General features: G+C 44.7%; 5 protein-coding genes across 9 annotated transcripts; 3 read left to right on the top strand and 2 right to left on the bottom strand.

Moving 5' to 3' along the window:
* Positions 1 to 1,619: 1,619 nt before the first annotated feature.
* dpm3 (dolichyl-phosphate mannosyltransferase subunit 3, regulatory) lies at positions 1,620 to 2,746 on the bottom strand. Of its 3 annotated transcripts, none has more exons than XM_085900768.1 (2): positions 2,669 to 2,746; positions 1,620 to 2,443 (listed from the first exon to the last, which is right to left on the bottom strand). In XM_085900768.1, the coding sequence occupies exon 2, from the start codon at positions 2,433 to 2,435 to the stop codon at positions 2,151 to 2,153; it is 285 nt and encodes a 94-aa protein (XP_085756894.1). In that variant the 5' UTR covers positions 2,436 to 2,443; positions 2,669 to 2,746; the 3' UTR covers positions 1,620 to 2,150. The 3 variants fall into 3 exon arrangements, with proteins under 3 accessions (XP_085756894.1, XP_085756893.1, XP_085756895.1); XM_085900767.1 differs by having other exon boundaries at positions 1,620 to 2,460; positions 2,669 to 2,740; XM_085900769.1 differs by lacking the exon at positions 2,669 to 2,746 and adding an exon at positions 2,560 to 2,665.
* LOC147041085 (protein S100-A1-like) lies at positions 2,183 to 16,864 on the top strand. 3 transcript variants are annotated; one of them, XM_085900770.1, is made up of 5 exons: positions 2,186 to 2,479; positions 14,137 to 14,245; positions 15,581 to 15,746; positions 16,351 to 16,517; positions 16,602 to 16,864. In XM_085900770.1, exons 4-5 carry the CDS (start codon positions 16,377 to 16,379, stop codon positions 16,761 to 16,763), a joined length of 303 nt encoding a protein of 100 aa, XP_085756896.1. In that variant the 5' UTR covers positions 2,186 to 2,479; positions 14,137 to 14,245; positions 15,581 to 15,746; positions 16,351 to 16,376; the 3' UTR covers positions 16,764 to 16,864. The 3 variants fall into 3 exon arrangements, with proteins under 3 accessions (XP_085756898.1, XP_085756896.1, XP_085756897.1); XM_085900772.1 differs by lacking the exon at positions 15,581 to 15,746 and having other exon boundaries at positions 2,183 to 2,479; XM_085900771.1 differs by lacking the exons at positions 2,186 to 2,479; positions 14,137 to 14,245 and having other exon boundaries at positions 15,482 to 15,746.
* trim46b (tripartite motif containing 46b) lies at positions 8,268 to 14,892 on the bottom strand. The gene is made up of 12 exons (XM_085900765.1): positions 14,833 to 14,892; positions 13,008 to 13,269; positions 12,752 to 12,932; positions 12,481 to 12,679; positions 12,275 to 12,421; positions 12,091 to 12,186; positions 11,692 to 11,945; positions 11,390 to 11,511; positions 10,978 to 11,316; positions 9,727 to 9,956; positions 9,584 to 9,651; positions 8,268 to 9,429 (listed from the first exon to the last, which is right to left on the bottom strand). Exons 1-12 carry the CDS (start codon positions 14,890 to 14,892, stop codon positions 8,997 to 8,999), a joined length of 2,391 nt encoding a protein of 796 aa, XP_085756891.1. The 3' UTR covers positions 8,268 to 8,996.
* Positions 16,865 to 18,266: 1,402 nt separating the features above from the next.
* LOC147041084 (ictacalcin-like) lies at positions 18,267 to 19,595 on the top strand. The gene is made up of 3 exons (XM_085900773.1): positions 18,267 to 18,429; positions 19,144 to 19,286; positions 19,367 to 19,595. The coding sequence occupies exons 2-3, from the start codon at positions 19,149 to 19,151 to the stop codon at positions 19,511 to 19,513; spliced, it is 285 nt and encodes a 94-aa protein (XP_085756899.1). The 5' UTR covers positions 18,267 to 18,429; positions 19,144 to 19,148; the 3' UTR covers positions 19,514 to 19,595.
* A 1,984-nt stretch (positions 19,596 to 21,579) lies between these two features.
* LOC147041083 (ictacalcin-like) lies at positions 21,580 to 22,909 on the top strand. The gene is made up of 3 exons (XM_085900812.1): positions 21,580 to 21,742; positions 22,458 to 22,600; positions 22,681 to 22,909. Exons 2-3 carry the CDS (start codon positions 22,463 to 22,465, stop codon positions 22,825 to 22,827), a joined length of 285 nt encoding a protein of 94 aa, XP_085756938.1. The 5' UTR covers positions 21,580 to 21,742; positions 22,458 to 22,462; the 3' UTR covers positions 22,828 to 22,909.
* The last annotated feature ends 546 nt before the right edge of the window (positions 22,910 to 23,455 follow it).

Genomic DNA, 23,455 nt, shown 5'->3' with positions numbered 1-23,455 from the left:
AATTCTTCTGAGAGCAGACTTGCAGGCTTAACATATCTGGCGACTAATTACCGTTAGAATTCAAACGTGTCTTTGTTGCTTGTCTGAATACGGTTTCGGAGCGATTAGAGCAGCTTTTTCGATTAACGCGCGATGCGAGTTTACAAAGACGGACTTGTTTTGCATGCGGTGTAAGAAATTTGGCCGCCATATTTGCTTTATCGTGTAGCTGGCATAAAAAAGCGACAAAAAGGAAACAGATGGACGTCTTCAAAGTGAACCGTCCACGTAGTGATGACAAAGAGTGCCCGTGAAGTATTTCACATGTGGCAACAAGTCGCCAACGCCGGTCGGAGAAGACCTTTGGTGCCATTGCCAGGGTGGAAGATTTGCCGGGTAAATAACAGATTGCCTTTCATGCCGTCTGCTCGGGCAACAGCTTGCAGACTGTTGCCACCTGGCTGCCTGGAGGGGGTGGCGGGGGGGGTTACAAGGTGAGGGTACAGCGTGGGCATGCTTCTTGTGTGAGAGCCAACTGTTTTTATTTTCGAACTTACAGGAGCCGCTAATGACGCTTTTGGCCCCCGGCAGGCCTTTGTTTATGCACAACGGGAGTCCAAGCACAAAAGAAGCACTACTTACCAGAATCAGATTAGCTCGTGGCTACATAGTCGCTAACCCCCCGCCCCCCCCTCCTCACAGAATGCCCACCATGGCTGCGTGGGAAGGAGGCAAACTGCCGGATGATGTACGTTATGTCCTTTTTTTGTTAACCGCTCTCTATGGTTTAGGGGCCACGGGACCAGATCACGTCATTTACTGTAAATTTGGGCTGTAAAACATAAAATGGTCGCAATATGACACAGCCAAGGTCATTGTAAACACATAAAACAAAAGCGAATCAAACATTGGATATTTAAACCAAACTGTGCAACTGAACCATATAATTTCAAACGTCCACTCGCCCACATTGAGTATCTCAAACAACCACGAGGAAATGCCCTAAAGTCTGCTAGCTCAATGCTAACACATAATGGGAAGCATCATACTATGTGGTGGTGTTATAAAGCTACGCGCAATATACAATACACAAAGGCATGTATTCTTTATCCTCTGCAAAGAAACCCAAATGTTACTGTATAGCGTACAGAAGTGTGAATCAGCAATTGTTTTTGGGTGAACGAAACTCAGAAGTAACACTTTTAAAACACTCACAATGCTTCTCAGTAATAATCTAAACTATGCTTTGGGAGTAACCTTTGTAACTCCACCATTGTGTAACTTTTGCTAACATTCCACAGGTGAATGTGGGTGAAACGTGGAGACGGCATGTACCTGTACACAACGAACGCGGACGTGCTGACGCAGATACTTGAGGTAAAGAAAAACAATTGAAAAAAAAAAAATAGGCTTTTCATTGAATGAGCTTCTTGCCAGGGGCGCGGGACACACACACACACACACACACACACACACACACGTGTGGTTGAACAGTCAAGCAAGAATGTTTAGTGGTTACAATGCATTCTTCTGGAATGAAACTATGCTCAAGCAATGATTTCCAACCACTATGGCATTTTGCATTGTTTTACCATAAGGTTAAAATCCACTAAATAACATGACACAGATTTTTTTTTCCTTTGACTTTGATTTATTTACAAAAATATACAAACAAACCAAATTCATGTTTCTGTATCACAATCACTAGACTTCACATCTTCAATAATAACCACATACTGTTGATGATTTGTACATGAAGAGAAACAAGCCACGAAATTGATAACTAATGATAAACTGTATCAAAGTATCAGGAATGTACAAAATAAATGACAATAATGAGGAAAGTTAAGTTTTGCATCCCTCAGTGTGTGCCTTAGCTGAATGCTATCGTGCAAAGGTTCCCCTTTGCAACCTCTTTTTGGTACATTCCATGTTTGATTTGATTCAGGTGTGATGGACAAGTCATTCGAGGACTGGACTTGGATGAGCCTGCTACCATGTATGTAACATTATTGTTAAAATAGAAATATGTTGTCGATATTACATAAATTACAAATATAAATATCAAAATGTTTTGTTGTAAATTTATTTTCACATTTGTCGATAATTGGCGGTCAGTCTCTTTTTGTTGTTGTTGGTGGTGGGATTCCCAATACAAATATAGATGTCCATCAATTGTACATCTTCAAGCCTTTCTTCCGCAGGTCCTCCTTTGCCTCCTTGATTTGGACCTGGAGCTCCTGGGCAGCCTCCTGGCAGTCGTTAAAGGTGGCTACCCGGTAGCCCACCGTGGCCAGAGAGTAGCAGCCGAACGACACCAATAGGTAAAGCGGCATCGGCCAGGCCATTTCCCGGTACGTGTGAGGGACGCTCAGCTTCAGCGGGTCGAACACGACGATCACCCAGGCGGTCAGCACCACCGAGACTCCAAACAGCCACTCCATAAATTTGGTCATGATGACACCTGAACACAGAAGCGACCTGAGAAAGAAAACTACCGGTAAGAATCCGAATGTACGGTTAGCTTAGCTTTAGCATAGCGACCAAACTAGAGGTTTAAACTTCTAAACGGTGACTAACCCTAATTTCAGCCACTGAGTTAGGACGGCATAAAACGGGAGCATAACATTTGTGTTTAAATTGTTCTTAATTATCTCTGTTTATATTTCATAAAGACATCATTCCGTACCTGCTGCTTTTCGCCAACTCGGCTAGGCGCATGTAAATGACGTCGAAGTACCGCGGTGTGTTCTGGGTAATGTAGTTGAGCAGCCTCACTTGTGAAACTCGCATCAGAAGCGATTTTTCTGAAGCCATAACACAAATGGATTCATTGTCTGTCCAATAAAATAATAAATTACCTGTAGGGATATTCAGTTTGTATGATGGAAGTGGGTGGTTTCAACTTTTTATTTTTTTTTTAAATTCCAGTACAGTACATTTATTTGGTGCAGTTCCGTTTCATTTAACTTCTAACATTTGTTGCGTGTTTTCAAACAGTTATTTGGATGCAATTTTTATTCAACTTTTATGTGCAGTATATTTCATATGATTTGTTATTTAAGTACACAGTTTTGAGGTACAGGAAGTCAACTCGCAGCTTTCACCATTCCATATTTTTCCACATAAAATATTCCCATGTCCCCCCCCCCCCCCCCCCCCCATCTGCTGAGCATTTTATCTATAGAACACTAAATAATTTCCCTCCAGGTGTTCGAATCTCCCCTCACGCTATCCCAGTCATGCATGCATGCATGCATCATATATGCTGCCTGTTCTGAAACAGCATTGTGAAGCGTGTCCCACATTGGGCAGAGTGGCGCTGGCTTGTCCTCCCTGCTCACTGCCAGCTCGTTTTCCCGCTCCAGTGTTCCGGCTGAAAGCAAAAGACGAGAGCTTTGGCAGGCGTAACGCAGCCTGCAGGCGTTACAGAAATGCTGTACGTAACGACATCAGGGGGAAAAGATGGAGGAGCATGTGGGGGGGGGGGGGGGGGGGGCTCAGAGGTGAGAAAGAGGAGAGGACTACAGAGAGAAGGGGTGAAATTGAGGGGCGATGGGGTGAACTCGGAGGGAGTTGCAGGTGCAGCTTGAACAAGCAGTGAACTTTTAATAGTGCATTAAATCCAGATGTTGCTCATGCAGACTTTATCTCAATCACCCGAGCGACACCTTTGACCCCACCCGATGGGCCGGGACAGCACGAAGAGACTTTTTTACGGTCGACGCGGGACAAAAATAGAGGATACAGGGAAAGAAAAATAGGCCTCCAAAGTTAAATGATATGTAGCGTTCATCCTTAATTTAGTAGCGTGACCCCTCACAAAAAAAACGAAAAAAAAACATACTGCTTGGTAGCACCCCCCGTGAAATTTTTGGAATGTTCAGTGCCTGAAGTGTTTAACTTGGCAGCATGAAAATATGCTCTTCTTGTTTTAGTTTTGGACTTGTATGTCTACGGAATGAATCACATTATGACTTCGCGGCAGCTCTGCCTATAATCTCGATCGAAAAAGACTGTTTAGAAGCAAATGAATTACTTTAATAAAAATAAAAAAGGGGGGGGGGGAATACTCTCTAAATAACAATCATTAAAATTTGAGATAGCAACGAAATTGCAACATGAAATAGCGCATCGTAATAGTCTCGTGGCAATAAAAGTCCACCCTGCAAGTTTTTGTGAGAAAACTTTCATGGAGTCTCCTGATGGGCGAGGAGGGGGGTGCAAAGGTCAGCGTGAGGTCAAGTGTGAGCAGGACCGAGCACGTGTCCATCTTTCAAGACTTACACACAAACACCTGTTTCAGCTTCGCCCCGTGTAGGAATGCGTCCCCCCCCCCCCACATCCCGTCCTCTCTGCTGTCCTAATGAATCCCATCACACGGCTCGGGTTTATCCCTCCCCCCTCGCTTTGTTTGTTGACCTTTACGGGACGCCGTTCCGCATTATCTTCACGCCGCCCCTCGCACGGCGGCGCCGACGACAATGCGATCCGACGCTTGTTGTCGGCGTAAAAAGCCGCCGACAAAAGATGAGCTTGACTTAGTCTCCCCCCCCCCCTCTTTTGTCCTCCCACGTCCCTTCTTATCTGTCCTCGGTGCCCTTTTGCATTAGCATTATTGACGCTAGAACCGATTGGTTAAGAAAGTTCCCCTCGGGACGTGCGAGGTATTGATGATGCGGGTCAGAGCGGCAACGACTCGTCTAGACTGGATCGACGTGACCTCCGTGTTGTTTCCATTGCAAACGGGAACACAAGAATGGACACATTGTGAGTTTTGAGGACAATAAAAGAGAATCCACTCCCGTATTGATTTTCGTGTTGACGCTGCAAACACGAGCGAGAGCGCAGCCAAGGGAAGTTTTTAATTAATGATCTCTTCTTGAAGTTAGTCAATACTCAAGCGGCGGCATTTCACCGGCGGTTGACCCAGTTGATCACTCGGAGCGCTTGGCAGCAGCCGCCGTTTCACCCGCCTCGCACTTGATGCCCAAATTGCAAAAAAAGGTCAAGGATTGGAGGATTACGGCTTTGCGCCCGGCGTCTGGTAAACCCCTCAAAAGCTGATTGGGACCTCCGCAAGCAGTCTGGCCGTTGGCTGGTTCTGTCTGCTCTTCCTCTGGACACATTGTGTGTCCCGTAACCCCCCCCCCCCCCGAATCCAAGTCTCTTAGCTCTACTTGACCCTAGCCGAAACGCGACCACCCTCAACTGCGTCCAGGCACCTGCCGACCTTTGACCTTTTTTGCGCGATCAGCATCTGGAATCCCGAATTCCCCATCGCTAAGCAAACGTAGCGCTCACGGGGGCAGTGATGTATGCACAGCTGGCCCGGACAGAGCCGTCCAGGAAGCGCGTGCTTTACGGATCCCCCGTTGACATTCCCACCCGACTCCCCCCCCCCCCCCTTTCCACTTTTCACACACCTGGAATTTTCACTTAACCGGCCGACTCAGCGGGTTCCCTCCGCCGCACGGATGGAAAACGCACATACATCGCCCCCCCCCACGCCTGTTCACGTCGTCAGTCGCAGAGCATCATTAAGCTTCTCCGCCCTTATGGAAACAATAACACGCCAGATGTCACGTTATCCTAGCTTGAAAGTAACACCCGCGCAGCTAAAGCCTTAGAAAGACTTTTAAATGCCTTTTACCTATAAGGAATCGGGCGGATAAGTCAACATTCCCGCTCGTTAATATTTTCACGTTCCGCTAACATGCGCCAGAAACGCAGCGATAAGAAACCCAATGGGCCGCACGCTTTTCGCTTAACCTAGCTTAGCCTAGCGTCAACCGCTAAGAGAATGTCATTCACAAAAACTAAATATTACAAAATGCCCATATCAAATAAATACAAAAAGCAGCAATTTGTTCAAATGCCGCTGTAGACGATTACATCATTCCAATCTCTTCATATATTCTCTCCCGATTGACGCTTTCCCGCCATACGTCGTTTCTCACCGGCAATTTGATCAAACCAGGAACTTGATGTTTTATTAATGCAATTCCTCTCTGGCGGCTGCCGCAAAAAAAGTTTCAGCGTCCGGAAGAATAATGTCACAAGGAGGCGTGATTGAATTTAATAGCGCGATTGGATCCCCTCGGCGAATGAGCTTAAATGCGGAGCTTTGACTATCACCTGTCCAATTTGATTTCAACGCGCGAGACGGTGAATAATTCATCGGCATCCTCCGCAAGAAAAGTTCACGGCAGACAAGTTGGAGGCAGGCACAATTTGAGACGGGTGATTTGCATAAATTTTGGGGTCATGTTTTTTTTTTTTTTTTTTAAACCGACTTTGCTGTTTACATCGCCGCAGAGACGCCGTCGGTATATTCAACGAAAAGTTTGCCGAGTAAATGCTGCACAAAAAAATATCTGTAAAAAAAAAAATGGGAAGGAATATTACAAAAAAAAAAAGTTATGAAACGGGGTCTTACTGTGGGAAACTCCCACCGAGTAACAGGTTGCGCAAATAAATCAACACGTGCTTTGGCGCCACGTCGTTAGAGACGCTCAGGCTGGCGAATTCCGGGCGTATGTGTTCTCCAGATGGCAGCCCATTGCACGCCGTTGCTCACTGGACAGCTTTGAGCTAAGGCATGGTGACCCACGCCCTACTCACCCCCCCAGACCCACCCCTGCTGCCTCTGAAGTCCAACAAATGATAACGGAGATTACGTGTGCGTAATTCCAGAGAGGTCTTAGAGATGCTTAGGTGGGGAAGGGGGGGGGGGGGGATTACTTGGACCCCCCCCTTGCGCTGTTGTGGCTGCATACCTCCAGTCAGACCAAACGCAATCTGTTGCAGATTTGCCGGAAAGGAAAGGAGGCGCGGTTCTGTTGCGTCGCTTCTCGACAGGACGCTTCTCGTCCGTCTCGGGTGTGATTTACGGAGATGAAACGTCAAAGTCAGCCATTCGTCAGTCGGTCCTTGGACCACATCCCTTAATTCGCCTGTAAATCTTGGTTTTTTTTTGTAGTTGAAGAGCTTTTTTGGACAGTTGTACGCTTTCAACTTTGTGGGAGCGCTTGGGTTTGAGGCTGCTAAGGAAATTTGAGCCACTGAGAACTGGAGTGGGCTAAATCTATTTTTTGATATTTAGTTTGGTGTGGAGTTGACGTTAATCTGTTTCCACTTACACACACACAAAAAATGTTTTTCAGGAATGTGATAGCACTTAATGGAATTGTGCATTATAAAAATGTACCATATGGCATAAATAATAAAGAAATCAATTTTCAGTCATTTCAATGTACATTGTGTAGCTTCTCATGACGTGTGCGTGCTTTGGCCACCCGAGGGCGCTAAAATCCAGTTATTGAACTAATAGTGTGACGGGGTAAGTCAATTTGTCCATTGAAATGAAATGGATTGTTTCTCATGGCCCTTAAAGTCACACACGACTTGTTTTATACTTTTCAAGCAATTGGATTTTTTTTTATGAACTGAAAAACTTCAAACCTTATGTCAAAGCTTTTATCCCCAATCTACCCTTTTGAGTTTCCCTTAATTAAACACATATGTAAAAAAAAAAAAAATATCTATATTGAAGCCCATATCCAGTAAACCCTCACCAGGGATTTACATTTACATAAGGAATGCTAAACACCTACACATGTAATACCTCCATCAAAAGCAGATGGTTCTCAGCCTGCGCGGCGCATGCTTGACTTGGCACGCTCCAATGAGTGAGATTCCACCAGTGTTATTATTTTTATGATTTGGAACATGGACAACAGTTTTGTAAAAAGTAGATTGTTTTCAAAAACGGTATGCCAACAGATGGCGCCCAGCCCACCCCAAAGTCTTACGTTTCAAATTTGTATTTTTTTATGAGTTATTGTCCTTACTCTGCTTTTAGTAATTAGAATGCATTTATTTGTAAAGCCTTTATCAAATATATTTAATAACCAAATTGTCTGCATAGATTCCGCTCACTATCTCTAAACAAGCAATTAGAAATATTCTGTATTAAATATGTAGAGACATGGGCGATCTGTCCAAGCATTCCAATTTCCCATTTTTGAGCTGCACAGTGCCAAATCTGTAACAATTTATTAAAGCGTTGTTTGTTCAACAAATTGGTTCCATCTGTTAGGACTTGAGATTAGCTGCAGTGAGGATGAAAACCGTAAGGAGCATGCTGTAGCTTTGCTGCCCTCTAGCGGCGTATCATCAAAACACACTCAAAACATGGTTTTATTATTTCAGGGAGGCTGACTTGCTGTTATGAATCGTTTAGTAAAAATAATGACAACACGATCTTTTTTTCATTCTGTGTTTACTTTGTGTTTAAAGGATGCTTGCTAGCATTACAATCAAGCGAGAATTTAAAAAAAAAAAATCACTGATGGGACATGTTTATCAAGCGCGCGCCATGTGCAAAGGGCTGTAAATACACACATGTGGCTTTACATGTTTTGAATGACAGAAAGTACAAACAAGCGTCAAAACTAGTGATTAGATGCGGTGCAATCGTAGCTTCTAATTACAGTCTATCATCTCGTTGTTCCTCCCTACCGCTAATTGACCACATTAAAACAGCAACCCGCCATCCAAGTGCTGTTAGAGACACCATAAGTCTACAATTACTTAGGTCAAGCGCGCAAATTTGACACGGAAAAGCATGAAATGGTCAGTATGGCTTTAAAACTTGAAATTAATATGCGAGCAGCAAATGTTAAGTGACTAATGCATCGATTCGAGCCGTTTTTGAATTGCTCGAAATGAACCTAAAATGGCCGTTTTAAACCAAAATGGCAGACTGGCTGTGTCATTTTAGGCATGGTCTCTTGATGATTGATCAATGTAGAAATATTAACTCTGACAATGGGTGGCAATCTAATAAATCTGTTAAGCTCTCTATATAATTACAACCGGCGTCAGGTACAGCAAAATAAGACAAAAGCGATGATTCTTGCAAATAAAAATGTAAGAAACTTAATTACATTGCATATTTGTTGCTGTAGAAACACTCTAAAGGCAAAAAAAAAACGTGACATTCTAAATTGTACTCAGTGGTTATTTAAATTCGAGCCCGCTCGGGGTTGGATGGTCACCCTCCTCACGGGGGTCTGGTCGGCCCCCCGGTTGGCCACCAGCTCCTGGAGCTGCAGGGCCCCCCCTCCGATGAAGCAGAAAGCCGGGCACACCGGGCCCGAGCAGTCCACGTGACCCTCCCACAAGGGGCGCAGGGAGTGGGCGTCATAGAAGGCCACTCGGCCCTTCTCAAAGTCGAGGGACACGCCCAGCCGGGGGGGCAACGGGTAGGTGAGGCCCGCCGGGGGGGACGGCCCGTTGCCGTTGGGGTCCGAGCGGTGAGCGTTGTGGTGGTAGCTGTGCTGGGGAAGGTAGAGCTTCCCCATACCCATGGTGAGGAAGCAGAAGGGGGGGGCCGAGTCCATGCCGTCCTCCGCCCCGCTGTCGTGACCGCTGTCCGGGTCGTACCTGCGTCGGGAGTGGATCGCGCTTAGCCGTGAATAAGATAAGCAAGTTATACTGATTGCAATTATTTTTAATCGTTCTGTACGCAACTCTAAAAACATCACGTTATCTATCTGTTCCTTTTTTCGGTACCTTATTTGCCGAGCGGCTTACTCACCGGGGACTGGCCATATCTTCTGGTAGATGAAACCACTCCTGCAATTTGGACTCCAAACCAACACCAACCTGACAAAGAAAAGGGGGGGGGGGGGGAGTCTCATATGTTGACCCAAAAAAATGCCGCAATTCCGCTTACGTTACCTTAACGAGATAAGAACCCGGCTCCACCGAGCACGCCCAGTAGTGTCTCCCCTGCGTGATGGCCACGTCGCCCACCAAGAGGTCCGACGTCAGGTGACAGGAAGTGAGCGCGTGGTCGGCGGCCTGCAGCAGGGAGAGGCCGGGCACGCTGCGGGCCGCTCTTTGCTCCTTGCTGACCACCAGCCGGTCAGCGTGGAGACCCCAACGAGAGTCCAGGTAGAAGTTTAGAACTGTAAGAGGGATGAGGACAGGAAGTCAGGATCTGGGGGTGCCCGGGGGGGGGGGGGATCCAGTTAAAGGGACAACAGGAAAAATTGGGAATGGTACTGAATTAAGCTTGAGGTTAGGGCTATTAGCTCAGTGGTACCTTGACTTTCAAGTTTATTTTGGTAGAAGAAAAAAAAAAATAGCACTCAACTCACCAATTTGACTCATCTTCATAAAATTGGGTGGCATGACACACCAAAAAGGACCCACGCCCAAAATACAACAGGAAGTCAGCCATTTTGGGAAATGCCAGAGCTTTGCCCAAACAGATCCCAATCGCAACCAAGTATCCGAGACTTGAACTTCAAGGTACAACTTCAGTTATGCTGGAAGGATGTCAATCTTGACATTGACCACTCAGGGGAGAAGAAAACTGACATGGCAGAAGTACAATTTTTTTTTTTTTTGTCAGTCGGAAGTAGAATTGACAGAGGGATCATATGCAGTAGCAGGAAGGGGGGGAGGGACAACAGCCTGCAGGGAGACACTCAAACGGACCCCTGATTTGTAGAAAATCCCCGGATCGGAATCCAATCTGATTGTTAAGCCTCGAGTCTTAACAATCTGCAAACCTCATCACCGTGGCGACGCTTCTCGTTATGGTGCAAAAGTGGCGGATTGCGTGGAATGACCGCAAAGAGAGGATTGTGGTATGAAGCAGCGGGGCGAGGTGGGTGGGGGGGGCGGGGGGTTCCCGAGATATGAATTCTTACGTTCCGCAGGTGGCGTGTAGATGTGTTGGCAACATGGGGGGAGCGCTGAAGAGGATGACAAGCTGAGAAATGGAAATAACACACCAAGGATGAGGAAGTACAGGAAGTGACATGGAGTGCACGGAGAAAGAAAATGGTCAGCAGAAAAGAGAGAGAGTATGAATTACAAATTGATCACCATGAACTCAAAAGGCATGATTGTACCCAACATTTTTCTATGAATACAAAATTTTAGTCAATTACAGCTTCGGACAAATGGGGGCGCCCTCACCTGGCGCCGGAGGGGTGTGCAGGTACACCTCCTCGCTGTACTCGCCGTAGCCCGCCTTGTTGCAGCCTCTCACCCGAAGCACGTATACGCTGTCCATCTCCAACCTGTCGATGACGGCGCTCGTGGCGCTCACCTCGTCCAGTCGCTGCCAGCCCCAGCGGGCGGCGGCCAGCCCGCCCCGATTGCCGCCCCGGGACGCGCCACCCGGCACAACCCCCCGCCGCCGGTATTCCACGGAGTAGTGCCAGGCGGGGGCCGAGTCCGGGGGCAGGCGCCAACTCAGGTAGAGTTGATCGTAGGCTAGGGAGTGCTGGGTGTCGAGGACTGGGGCCAAAGGAGCTACGGAAACCAAAAAGGTTCCAAAATAGAAGTTGCTAAAACCCAATATTCATTTCAATTGTCTTCTTCTCACCTCGGGTAAAATTCAGCTCTGTGAGCAATTTGAGTTCTTTGGAAACATCCAGCTGGAAATGTCTGAAGGACGGATCAGCTGCCAGAGCAAAATGTTGAAGGTTCTCAATCGCCTTGCTGAACCTGGAAGCAGAAAAAAAAAATCTCACCCATCTGTGTCATATACTACCTGCTTCCAATTTCGAAGCAATCAGACACAATCTTGTGGGCCAAAATCTTTTGAGTCCAAAACCAAAAGCAGGAACAGTATCCGGGAGAACAATGGTGGCTTTGTTTCTCTTCCAAGTCACTTGAATGGCGCACCTGTTATGCGTCTGGCGAGCGGCCTGCACAAAACAGGGCTGGTCTGTCTCCTTCAGCAACTCCTGGGTGAACGCCACCAAGCCGGCGTGCTCCATCAAGCTCCGCCGCTCCGACACTTGAGCGGCCAGCGCCTCGCCGCGCTTGTGCCGGGCCGCCTCCAGCGCCTGGGTGAGCGAGGCGTGGCGCTCGGCCAGCGCCGCCGTCAAGTCCCTGATGCTCTGCGCCAGCTGCTCGCGAGCCGACACGCTGTTCACCTGCGTGATTTATCATCATTCGTCGTGCGGTACTTATAATAGCCCCCTTTCAAACCAAAATGGCCGACTCGAGACATTTTTTTTTTTTTTTGTTGCGTCTACTCGTGACAGACATTGAGATGAAATGATGTGATTTGATAATCACCTCAGTCTGGGTGATGGCGCTCTCCAACTGTGTAATCTGAGCCAGCACTGTGTCCTGATTGGACAAAATGTAGTTCATCTCCTTTGTGATCTTCTCCTATTCACCCCAGGGGGGGAAAACAAAAACATATTAGCAAGGTTTTGGGTCCAAATGTTTTTGATGGTGGCGAATATTGCCGTTATACCTTCAGGGCTTGGTAAGCTTGGGCCACAGGCAAGATCTTGTGTCCCGTGTGCAAGCGACGCAGTTTACAAAGAGGACAAAGCAGCCGCTGACAGGACCTGCAGTAGAACTGCAGTTTCTCCTGGTCGTGCTCCGTGCAAGTCAGAACCTGCCCGAGGCGATGAGTTCAGTAAAGCGAGTACGAGACGAATACCCGTGACATCTTGCCTTTGGTCGAAAGTTGAGCGTGGGCAGGATGTGCTCGTGCTGAGCCCGCGGCGTCCCCCACGGGTGGTAAAGTTTGAAGCACTCGTTGCAGAAGTTAGCCCTGCAGTCGCCGCAACCCTTGGAGGCCTCCAGAGCCTGCGGAGGCTTGCAGAACTGACACATGATGGCCACGCTGCCCAAGCTCACCGTGTGCCGGTATCTGCCGGCCAGGAGGGGGCGACAGAGATCACTTATTGAAATAATCTGCATACTGTAAAGTTTGCGGACCAACCTTTCCACGATGCGCTCCAAGGTGAGGTTCCGCAAGCAGTCGGTGAGACCTTTTTCGCCGAGCTCCACGTCTCGGCCGCAGGGCACGCAGGGGAACATCATGGACACGGGCGGGCCCTCCTTGCGCCGCCGCCCCGGGTACCCCGGCGAGCGGGGCATGGACGGCGACGGCGGGTGGGGACCTAAAAAAAAAAAAACCACAAATGTAGTATTTTGACCAAAATGCTTTTCAACTCGGGTTAGTTCTCCATCCTCACCTGCCCGGAGCACCCGGTCGATGGGCCGCTGTTCGGCTTTGGGCGTGGGCCTGCGCAGCTGTCGCGGGGAACGCATGTTGGGCGTGGAAGCCGGCGAGTTGGGCTCGGCGGGCAAGTCCGGAGGCGGGTACCCGCTGGCCACTAGGACCTCGCAGGCGCACATGAGGCACACGCTGTGGAGACACGGCAGAACCACGGGCTGCTTGACGATGTCCTTGCACACGGGGCAGTGCAGTTCCTGCTCCAGGCTCTTCATGTTGGACTGAAGGAGACAAATGGATTGAAATTGTTGATGAGAGCGAGGGAGGGATGTTTTTGACTTTTTATTGTGTGTAAAATATGGAAAGGTAAAAAGGGCCATAGCAATGTGGGGCATCTTCCTTGTTAAAAATGCATAAAGGGCAGATATGAATTATTGATAATAAAGACAAGCCTTCCATTTGGAGCATCAAGCTTAATGTACACTGTCATTTATATATAGATGCTTACTCACCAATTTTGTTTCTATTTTAGGGTCGTCTCAGGACATTTTTATTTCACTTGACTGCTCCTGGAATTATCATCTATAATTCAAATCCCGTATATTTCTTCATCTATCTATGTTATCAATGTGTAGTGTCAGCCAGAGCAATACCATGTACTGACACTAGATGGCAGAATGTAAAATTAGCATGAATTACTTTTTTTTTTTTTTTAAATCATCCTTGCTTGGTGATTTTTCTAATATATCTATAAACATATAAAGTAAGAGCCTTAGCCAAATATGGGTTTCTACTGTGTACAATATGTTCAAGGACACGTAAAGGATGGAAAAGGGCAAATGGGACGGTCAGGGAAGGCCTCACCTCACACTAAACCTCACCATGAAGATGTCAGTGGGTGACATCACGAGTTTAAATCACGATCTGACATGCGGAACTGCACTCTGCCCGCTCGGCACATTTCTACCGATAAAACTCTTGCATCTGGCCGTTTAATATAAGATATAAACACATATAGCTATGATGTACAGGCAACTGCTAGTAACCAAACCAACCGGCATCATCATAACCTATTTTCTCCATTTATCTCTGTCTTCAATGTCATCCCTCATATTTGCTCTCTTTTTTTTTTCTCCCTCTCTTTCTAGAATTGCATCAAAAATTCCACGTGTAGCGTGGTAACGATAAGCTGCTACTGATGCTTTAGCGAGTCCTTACCTTCACCGGCAGGAACCTTGGCGCCATGACAGTTTACAGGCAAGTACGCACGTTCGGCGCATCGGCTTCACCGAGGGGAGGGGGTGAGAAGGGAGCTAGGAGGGATGAAAAGGGAGGGGGGAGGGGCGAGCATATCCCTATTTTTATGGATATATTTATGAATATAATTGCGTAAAACACGTGATGACTGGTATGTGTAACGGAATAATTGTTGCGGGATTGATTTAAAAGGGCCCTATAAACATGCAGTTGACGCAGCATCCAGCTCTGCTGTCTCCATGGCAACGAGCATCCCTTGGAGACAGTACAGTCTGGATTTGAACTGGCTGCAGCCATTTTGCTTTTAAAATGTATTTATCTGACATCTGTAAAGGGGGAAATGAGTATTTTGATCAATGAAAAAAACATTTATAATCTTTCAGTAGACGTTTGTGCGTATGTGTTGCAATCGACTGTTGCTTTTTTTAATCTAATGTACTTTTTTTTTACAAATATGTATATATAATTTCGAAGCTAAATGAAATTGACAAAGCAGGCCTGTTGCTCAGAAAAAAAAGACTTCAAAATGGCGTGCGTCAGCTAAAAATAGCATAAAAATACATTGATGACATGTTAGATTTACTCACGCTGATACGGACGAGAGCGTCCATAGTCGACGTGGCTGCTTTTAAATCCATCATGTCCATGTTTTAACGGCTTGTTGACAGCATCTGCCCATAAAGCTGCCGGTCAGCTGCCATAGCGCCAACACGCACACACAAAAATGCGACTCTTTTGTCTTCCAGATGTCGTTGTGGTCCAATTTTTTTTATTATTTTTCCCAATTCGATTACATTCTTCCCCTTAAATATAATGCAGGGAATTCGGTCTGGACGGAAAGCGCCTTCCACGCTAAGCCACGCCCACTCAATGTAAGAACCAATCGCTTTAGAGGCTGATTCAGTTTAAAGATTTCTTTTTTTTTTTATTAATTTGTAATTTATTTTATTAGATTTATTATATCATTCATAATCTATTCATTTTTCTTGTCAATCGTTATTTGATGTGGACGTTCTTGGTTGATGGTGTTCCGTTTATTGACCACAAGGTGACGCTAAACTCCATCATTTCTATTGCCGGTAAATTACTGTACATCCCAGAAAAAAAAAAATGCTACGAGTACAGTTTTGTCCAAATTTAGATTGAATGTATTGGTTTACCCAAAATTTACAAGTTTACACAAAATCTAAATAAGTTTTTGTCAATAGATTTTTTTTTTTTTCTACGAATTTGCTGACTCGGCGAATCGTCCGTATGCACAACGCTGAATCACTCTGGTTGCGCTATGATGAGTCCAATGGGAGTCAATATCCTACCGCGCCCTCTGACCTGCAGCGTGAACTTTATTTACCGGCCACGGTTGACGTCTGCTCGCGGCCTCTCTCACTTTGGACGCACACACACGGCGCTGCAGGGCGGAGCCTGCGTATAAAAGCAAAAGCTGCACTTTGTGCTAACTTCTGACCACAACATACTCGCCCTGTGCTGACTCCCAAGCTCGGTAAGAATTTTCCACACGTTATTGTGCATGTTTATTTCTATATTTAGTTGATTTCATTGTCTAGCATGCCGTTATAAATTGTGTTTGGGGTTAGTAGGGACGATATGATGAGTATGAATTTAGGTAAGGTTGAGATAAATCAGTCTCAGAATTCATAACCGAATTAAAAGTTCAAACAAATATGCTATGTTAATTACTATGTCATGTCGCAGGCCCAGAGGCATGCTACACAGTCTCGGAACTAGGTGTGGCCTAGCTAGGGAGATTAGAGCACCAAAGTCAAATATTATTTAATCCCCTCGAACAATCACGGTGAACTGTTTCAATGGAATTTGTTCAAAGGAGGGCAAGCGTATTTTTTTTTTTCCTCTCAAGCTACTGTGAGTTGCAGACAGTTTAGTCATTTGTGGGCAGGCCTTTTCTTGCTTAACCCTTCACTGCGACACAGTCCGTAATTCTTCATTGCACGTGTCATAGCATTACATTTTCCAAATCATTTTAATCCAAAACTGGCATGTTTTATTGATCTGATACTGCAATGAAACTTGAGCTCAATTCAAATATTGCACCGTCATTGACTGGAAATCAAAATGTATCTTCTTAGTGCAAGTCCAACCAGAGCAAGCAAAAATGCCTTCCGAACTGGAGACAGCCATGGAGTCCCTTATTGTGGTGTTCCACCGCTACGCCTCGCAGGACGGCAGGAACGGCACCCTCAGCCGACGAGAGCTCCGTATGCTGATGGAGAACGAGCTGTCCAACTTTTTAAGGGTACACCATCAATGCCTAGCTCATTATGTACTACAGTGAATTCAAATTAAAGTCTGCTAGCTTCATGGAAATTTGCATTTTCAGTCCCAGAAGGACCCGGCTGCCGTGGACAAGATCATGAAGAGTCTGGACGCCAACGGGGACGGCCAGGTGGACTTTGAAGAATTTGTGTCCCTAGTGGTGGGACTGTCCATTGCATGCGAGCAGTGCTATAAGTTACGCATGAAGAATGAGACCAGGAAATGAAGGAAGAGATGCTGTCCAAAAAAAAACACCTTTCCAGAACACATTCCATCGTTGCTGTTGTTTGTCTCATGTCTATTAAAATGTCACAGATTTCAAACCCACCCCAACACATTTATGGTGTTTTATCAAAAGTGAAAAAAATGGTGCCACAGCAGTCAAAGTACACATGAGGAGTGGCTTTGTTGACAATTCATCATGATAAACATTCCACAGCCGAACATGCCCTACCCACTATAGGACGCTTTAAGACTTGTAGAAGTTGCTGGTTATTGTAAGGAAAAAACGCTCCTGTGTGTTTTTCCACTCAATACCTCTTTTTGTGCCTCATGTCAGCTGAATGTTGCGTAACACCTCCGGAAAGCACAAGCCAACATGACCAATCAAACGCAGGATTGTTTTAAAAATGTTCTTATTAGTTGTTTGACTCAATGATTGGTTTGATTGAAACCGTATGCTGCAAGAATTTGCCACTATAAGGGCCTGGAAGTCATAAAACGGGGCAAAGACCACTTGTACGTATCACGAGCTGCACACGCCCTTTTTCCGGTTGTTCTGGTTACAGTGCAAACACAAGCAGGTTGCTAGGTTACAATCCAGTCCAGTGTGAGTGTGAATGGATTTCAACATTTTGGCCTTGGGTTGTAATGTTCCATTTGGAACAATAGATGACATTAAAAATCACAACTGATGTGTAGTTTTTGATTAAACCACTAGATGGCGTAAATGAAACACTAGCCATGCTAAATGTGTCTAAGGGTGGACATTATCTGGGAGGGAGCATTTCACTAATGTGTGTGTGAGAGCATTCCAGTAACTCGTGTGGGCTTGAACATTTCACTTGTGCTTGTGAGACGTTCAGAGGCTAACCCTGTTAGCCAATGCTAATCTGTGTTTTACGCTATATGCTGTAGCATGATGCTAGTAGTGTATGCATGTTTGTTACATAACAGTCTTTTTTTGTTTTAAATTCTAAATCAGATTAGATACTACTACTGCTCACATAAAACCACACACAAACTAAAGTCAATGCAGCTCTGCTTATCTTGTGTCAAACATGATAGTCGCTGTTGTCTGGCCAGCGCTTGAAAGTGACTCTAATTTTAAGTCAGCTTCCAAGTCTTTGGTTGTTTCAAGTGTGTTGCAGTCATTAAAAATAATAATTTTAAATGATTTGTCCACTTTACAGTTGAAAAAAAAGTTTGTTACATAACAGAAAAACATGTTTCCACAGCATTGAGTTGCGTGTGTGTATAAGTGTGGCATGAAAACTGCCTCTGGTGGTTGTGACTCACCCCGGCTGCACATAAAATGCAACAATGAACCCTGTGACTCAGACTTGCCACAAAAAAAAAAACATTTCAGAATCAGAATGTCAATAAAGTTTCTTAGTGGCGAGCGTACAAGTGAAAAGTGATTGGGAAAACAAATGCTGTTTTTGATTTTAAATTTCTTCCTCAAGTTATGCAACAAAATCTCGTTTTAAAGAGGAAGTAGAGTCAGCGTGAAAACAGATCCGAGGGAAGGAGGAGTGAGAGTTAAAAGGGAACACTAAGAGGGAGGGATGATGGAGGGCGTGGTGGAAGTATAAAGGCGTCCCCGCATCGACTTCCTCATCACTTCATTTCTCCACTCACATTTCTCCACGTCAACTACAACAACAACTCAGGTGAGTGGAAAATCACACATGCAGAAAAGCATTTTACTCTCTTAATGCTTAAATTAGGTGATCTTTGAGCTTAACTTTGCAAATACTTTCCATGTATTCATATGTCAGACATCCGTTTGCGTGGACGACCACACCCACCTAAAAGGGAGCCTGAATGCATCACTCAATTTGAGACTTTTTTTTTATCGTCTCTCTGCACATACAATTTAAATCCCCTCTTTGCCGATTGATATTCCAGAAAATCTAATCTGTGATTAAGTCACGTTCTAATCGAGTTGGCACACCTGGAGACCCGACGCTGTAACCTTGGTAATGTTCACTCGAACTAAAGGGAGCGGTGTTTCAACATAGCGTTCCTGACACACACAAAAAAAGATGAATTCATGTAGTTATGTCTTGGACAAAAAGCTTGTTTGTTAGTCTCCCCCCTCTCTACAAACCACTCCCTCAACTTGAGGGTATAATAAACAAGGCGGTCTGGTAGTGTGCCAGTGTTTCACCAGCACAAGGCTTTGTGTGGTCCCTGTGGGCAATGTTCCAGTAAGCATGCACAGGCGCTACTCGGCCTCCTAGAGGGCGCCAAAGCATTAAAAAAAAAGAGGTCATCGACTTTTAAATAGAGGATGTAGTGTGAGGTTGCATGCCTGATAACCATATTGAGAGTTGTTTTGTTTTTTTTAAATATATTTTCTTTCTTCAAAATTTCTTCTGCAGTCATCATGGGTGAAGTTCAGACCGCCATCATTCTACTCATCAACGCCTTCCAAAGATACGCCGGCAAGGAGGGCGATGCGAACGCCATGAATAAAGGAGAGGTGAAGGAGATTCTCAAAAAGGAATTCGGTTTGGTGTTGGGGGTAAGTGACTACACTGAACACCAGCAAACGTGCATGGAACGTACGTGAAGTCATTCTAAATGTGTGTTTGTGTCGAGTAGAAAGCCAAGGATCAAGCAGCTATCGACGACCTCTTCAAGTATCTGGATGCCAACAGAGACAACAGCGTGGATTTCATGGAGTTTGTCAGCCTGGTGGCTTCCCTCGCTATGCTGATGCAAGAGAGCTTGGTGGCAGGCAAAAAATAGAAACCTGTTTCCAAATATCTTTCAACTACCTTCAAGTCATACGTACTTCAGGTCAATAATAAACAATAATGAAAATACCCAACCGTTGCTTCTGTGTGTTTTGTAGGAATGCGATCGTCGACTCATTTGAACATTTTTGTGGTGTTGCTGGATTATTGCAACCAGCAGGGGGCCCTGTTGATTCAATTAGTTTGGGATTCAAAGAAGAAAGGAGTTTAATGTTTGATAGTAAATCATGCTCAAGCTTTTTGGCTTAATATACATTATTTAAAACAAATTGTATTTAAAAAGAATTCTGTGATGTGGTTGAAACTATGGCCATAACACCATCGATGTTTTGTACTCTTTAACACTTGCAGGACATGTATTACATGTTTCACGTGAATCTGGGTTTTTTCTCCATGTGTGTGTGTATGTGCAGCTTTTCTGCAACTGTCCCAATTTTGTCTATTGACAAGTGTATCTTAGATGAACTGGAAAGCGTGAATGCCCTGAAGCACCAATAATGAATGTAGAGAAATGTAGCATGAGACAAATTGCTGACCTGACCCTGTTCAACACTGTGCCAAAATATTGTTACCCAAAAAAAAAAAAAAGTGTTGTCTTTGACAAATGGCCAACTTCTCTGGATTACCTATAATTATTTCCTTTAGTAGTGTATGTATGTCACCAAACCCCATAACTTCAGCTAGCTTATTGCTATAACATAATGGGAAACATCATAGACTGGGTAAGAAAATTAGCATTGGTGTTGCAGTACTTGTAATACTGGAGACTTGCAATATTGCGTCCCTCAAAAATTCTGATGTTTTTAATGTCATTTTATTTATCACAGGAGGGGGGGCAAAAAAACGTTATCAAAGCGTCACTTTTCTTTTTGTGAAATTGCATAGTTGAGGTTTGAGAAATGTGACGACGCCCCCTAGTGACGTCACGTCGCGTCCCGTGATGCTCCCGATGGGCGTCACCAATTGCTTGATCATTTGACTCAATGATTGGTTTGATTGAAACCGTATGCTGCAAGAATTTGCCACTATAAGGGCCTGGAAGTCATAAAACGGGGCAAAGACCACTTGTACGTATCACGAGCTGCACACGCCCTTTTTCCGGTTGTTCTGGTTACAGTGCAAACACAAGCAGGTTGCTAGGTTACAATCCAGTCCAGTGTGAGTGTGAATGGATTTCAACATTTTGGCCTTGGGTTGTAATGTTCCATTTGGAACAATAGATGACATTAAAAATCACAACTGATGTGTAGTTTTTGATTAAACCACTAGATGGCGTAAATGAAACACTAGCCATGCTAAATGTGTCTAAGGGTGGACATTATCTGGGAGGGAGCATTTCACTAATGTGTGTGTGAGAGCATTCCAGTAACTCGTGTGGGCTTGAACATTTCACTTGTGCTTGTGAGACGTTCAGAGGCTAACCCTGTTAGCCAATGCTAATCTGTGTTTTACGCTATATGCTGTAGCATGATGCTAGTAGTGTATGCATGTTTGTTACATAACAGTCTTTTTTTGTTTTAAATTCTAAATCAGATTAGATACTACTACTGCTCACATAAAACCACACACAAACTAAAGTCAATGCAGCTCTGCTTATCTTGTGTCAAACATGATAGTCGCTGTTGTCTGGCCAGCGCTTGAAAGTGACTCTAATTTTAAGTCAGCTTCCAAGTCTTTGGTTGTTTCAAGTGTGTTGCAGTCATTAAAAATAATAATTTTAAATGATTTGTCCACTTTACAGTTGAAAAAAAAGTTTGTTACATAACAGAAAAACATGTTTCCACAGCATTGAGTTGCGTGTGTGTATAAGTGTGGCATGAAAACTGCCTCTGGTGGTTGTGACTCACCCCGGCTGCACATAAAATGCAACAATGAACCCTGTGACTCAGACTTGCCACAAAAAAAAAAACATTTCAGAATCAGAATGTCAATAAAGTTTCTTAGTGGCGAGCGTACAAGTGAAAAGTGATTGGGAAAACAAATGCTGTTTTTGATTTTAAATTTCTTCCTCAAGTTATGCAACAAAATCTCGTTTTAAAGAGGAAGTAGAGTCAGCGTGAAAACAGATCCGAGGGAAGGAGGAGTGAGAGTTAAAAGGGAACACTAAGAGGGAGGGATGATGGAGGGCGTGGTGGAAGTATAAAGGCGTCCCCGCATCGACTTCCTCATCACTTCATTTCTCCACTCACATTTCTCCACGTCAACTACAACAACAACTCAGGTGAGTGGAAAATCACACATGCAGAAAAGCATTTTACTCTCTTAATGCTTAAATTAGGTGATCTTTGAGCTTAACTTTGCAAATACTTTCCATGTATTCATATGTCAGACATCCGTTTGCGTGGACGACCACACCCACCTAAAAGGGAGCCTGAATGCATCACTCAATTTGAGACTTTTTTTTTATCGTCTCTCTGCACATACAATTTAAATCCCCTCTTTGCCGATTGATATTCCAGAAAATCTAATCTGTGATTAAGTCACGTTCTAATCGAGTTGGCACACCTGGAGACCCGACGCTGTAACCTTGGTAATGTTCACTCGAACTAAAGGGAGCGGTGTTTCAACATAGCGTTCCTGACACACAAAAAAAAAGATGAATTCATGTAGTTATGTCTTGGACAAAAAGCTTGTTTGTTAGTCTCCCCCCTCTCTACAAACCACTCCCTCAACTTGAGGGTATAATAAACAAGGCGGTCTGGTAGTGTGCCAGTGTTTCACCAGCACAAGGCTTTGTGTGGTCCCTGTGGGCAATGTTCCAGTAAGCATGCACAGGCGCTACTCGGCCTCCTAGAGGGCGCCAAAGCATTAAAAAAAAAAGAGGTCATCGACTTTTAAATAGAGGATGTAGTGTGAGGTTGCATGCCTGATAACCATATTGAGAGTTGTTTTGTTTTTTTTAAATATATTTTCTTTCTTCAAAATTTCTTCTGCAGTCATCATGGGTGAAGTTCAGACCGCCATCATTCTACTCATCAACGCCTTCCAAAGATACGCCGGCAAGGAGGGCGATGCGAACGCCATGAATAAAGGAGAGGTGAAGGAGATGCTCAAAAAGGAATTCGGTTTGGAGTTGGGGGTAAGTGACTACACTGAACACCAGCAAACGTGCATGGAACGTACGTGAAGTCATTCTAAATGTGTGTTTGTGTCGAGTAGAAAGCCAAGGATCAAGCAGCTATCGACGACCTCTTCAAGAATCTGGATGCCAACAGCGACAACAGCGTGGATTTCATGGAGTTTGTCAGCCTGGTGGCTTCCCTCGCTATGCTGATGCAAGAGAGCTTGGTGGCAGGCAAAAAATAGAAACCTGTTTCCAAATATCTTTCAACTACCTTCAAGTCATACGTACTTCAGGTCAATAATAAACAATAATGAAAATACCCAACCGTTGCTTCTGTGTGTTTTGTAGGAATGCGATCGTCGACTCATTTGAACATTTTTGTGGTGTTGCTGGATTATTGCAACCAGCAGGGGGCCCTGTTGATTCAATTAGTTTGGGATTCAAAGAAGAAAGGAGTTTAATGTTTGATAGTAAATCATGCTCAAGCTTTTTGGCTTAATATACATTATTTAAAACAAATTGTATTTAAAAAGAATTCTGTGATGTGGTTGAAACTATGGCCATAACACCATCGATGTTTTGTACTCTTTAACACTTGCAGGACATGTATTACATGTTTCACGTGAATCTGGGTTTTTTCTCCATGTGTGTGTGTATGTGCAGCTTTTCTGCAACTGTCCCAATTTTGTCTATTGACAAGTGTATCTTAGATGAACTGGAAAGCGTGAATGCCCTGAAGCACCAATAATGAATGTAGAGAAATGTAGCATGAGACAAATTGCTGACCTGACCCTGTTCAACACTGTGCCAAAATATTGTTACCCAAAAAAAAAAAAAAGTGTTGTCTTTGACAAATGGCCAACTTCTCTG

Source organism: Syngnathus leptorhynchus, chromosome 20 (assembly GCF_054491065.1).
Source record: "Syngnathus leptorhynchus isolate UIUO chromosome 20, UIUO_Slep, whole genome shotgun sequence".
In the NCBI taxonomy this organism is placed as follows: domain Eukaryota; kingdom Metazoa; phylum Chordata; class Actinopteri; order Syngnathiformes; family Syngnathidae; genus Syngnathus; species Syngnathus leptorhynchus.
The sequence above is the reverse complement of the archived record's forward strand: the minus strand, read 5'-3'. Positions and strand labels throughout refer to the sequence as shown.

Bases quoted from the DNA above. Each gene is read 5' to 3' on its own strand.
- dpm3 (XM_085900767.1), bottom strand. From the start codon at position 2,700: ATGCGCCTAGCCGAGTTGGCGAAAAGCAGCAG. The intron at 2,461-2,668 runs GTACGGAATGAT...TTTCTTTCTCAG, and splicing joins GAGTTGGCGAAAAGCAGCAG to GTCGCTTCTGTGTTCAGGTG.
- trim46b (XM_085900765.1), bottom strand. From the start codon at position 14,892: ATGGACATGATGGATTTAAAAGCAGCCACGTCGACTATGGACGCTCTC. The intron at 12,933-13,007 runs GTGAGGATGGAG...TTTTTTTTTTAG, and splicing joins CGACCGGGTGCTCCGGGCAG to GTCCCCACCCGCCGTCGCCG. The intron at 9,652-9,726 runs GTAACGTAAGCG...TTTCTTTGTCAG, and splicing joins CGGGTTCTTATCTCGTTAAG to GTTGGTGTTGGTTTGGAGTC.
- LOC147041085 (XM_085900772.1), top strand. From the start codon at position 16,377: ATGCCTTCCGAACTGGAGACAGCCATGGAGTCCCTTATTGTGGTGTTC. The intron at 16,518-16,601 runs GTACACCATCAA...TTGCATTTTCAG, and splicing joins AGCTGTCCAACTTTTTAAGG to TCCCAGAAGGACCCGGCTGC.
- LOC147041084 (XM_085900773.1), top strand. From the start codon at position 19,149: ATGGGTGAAGTTCAGACCGCCATCATTCTACTCATCAACGCCTTCCAA. The intron at 19,287-19,366 runs GTAAGTGACTAC...TGTGTCGAGTAG, and splicing joins AATTCGGTTTGGTGTTGGGG to AAAGCCAAGGATCAAGCAGC.
- LOC147041083 (XM_085900812.1), top strand. From the start codon at position 22,463: ATGGGTGAAGTTCAGACCGCCATCATTCTACTCATCAACGCCTTCCAA. The intron at 22,601-22,680 runs GTAAGTGACTAC...TGTGTCGAGTAG, and splicing joins AATTCGGTTTGGAGTTGGGG to AAAGCCAAGGATCAAGCAGC.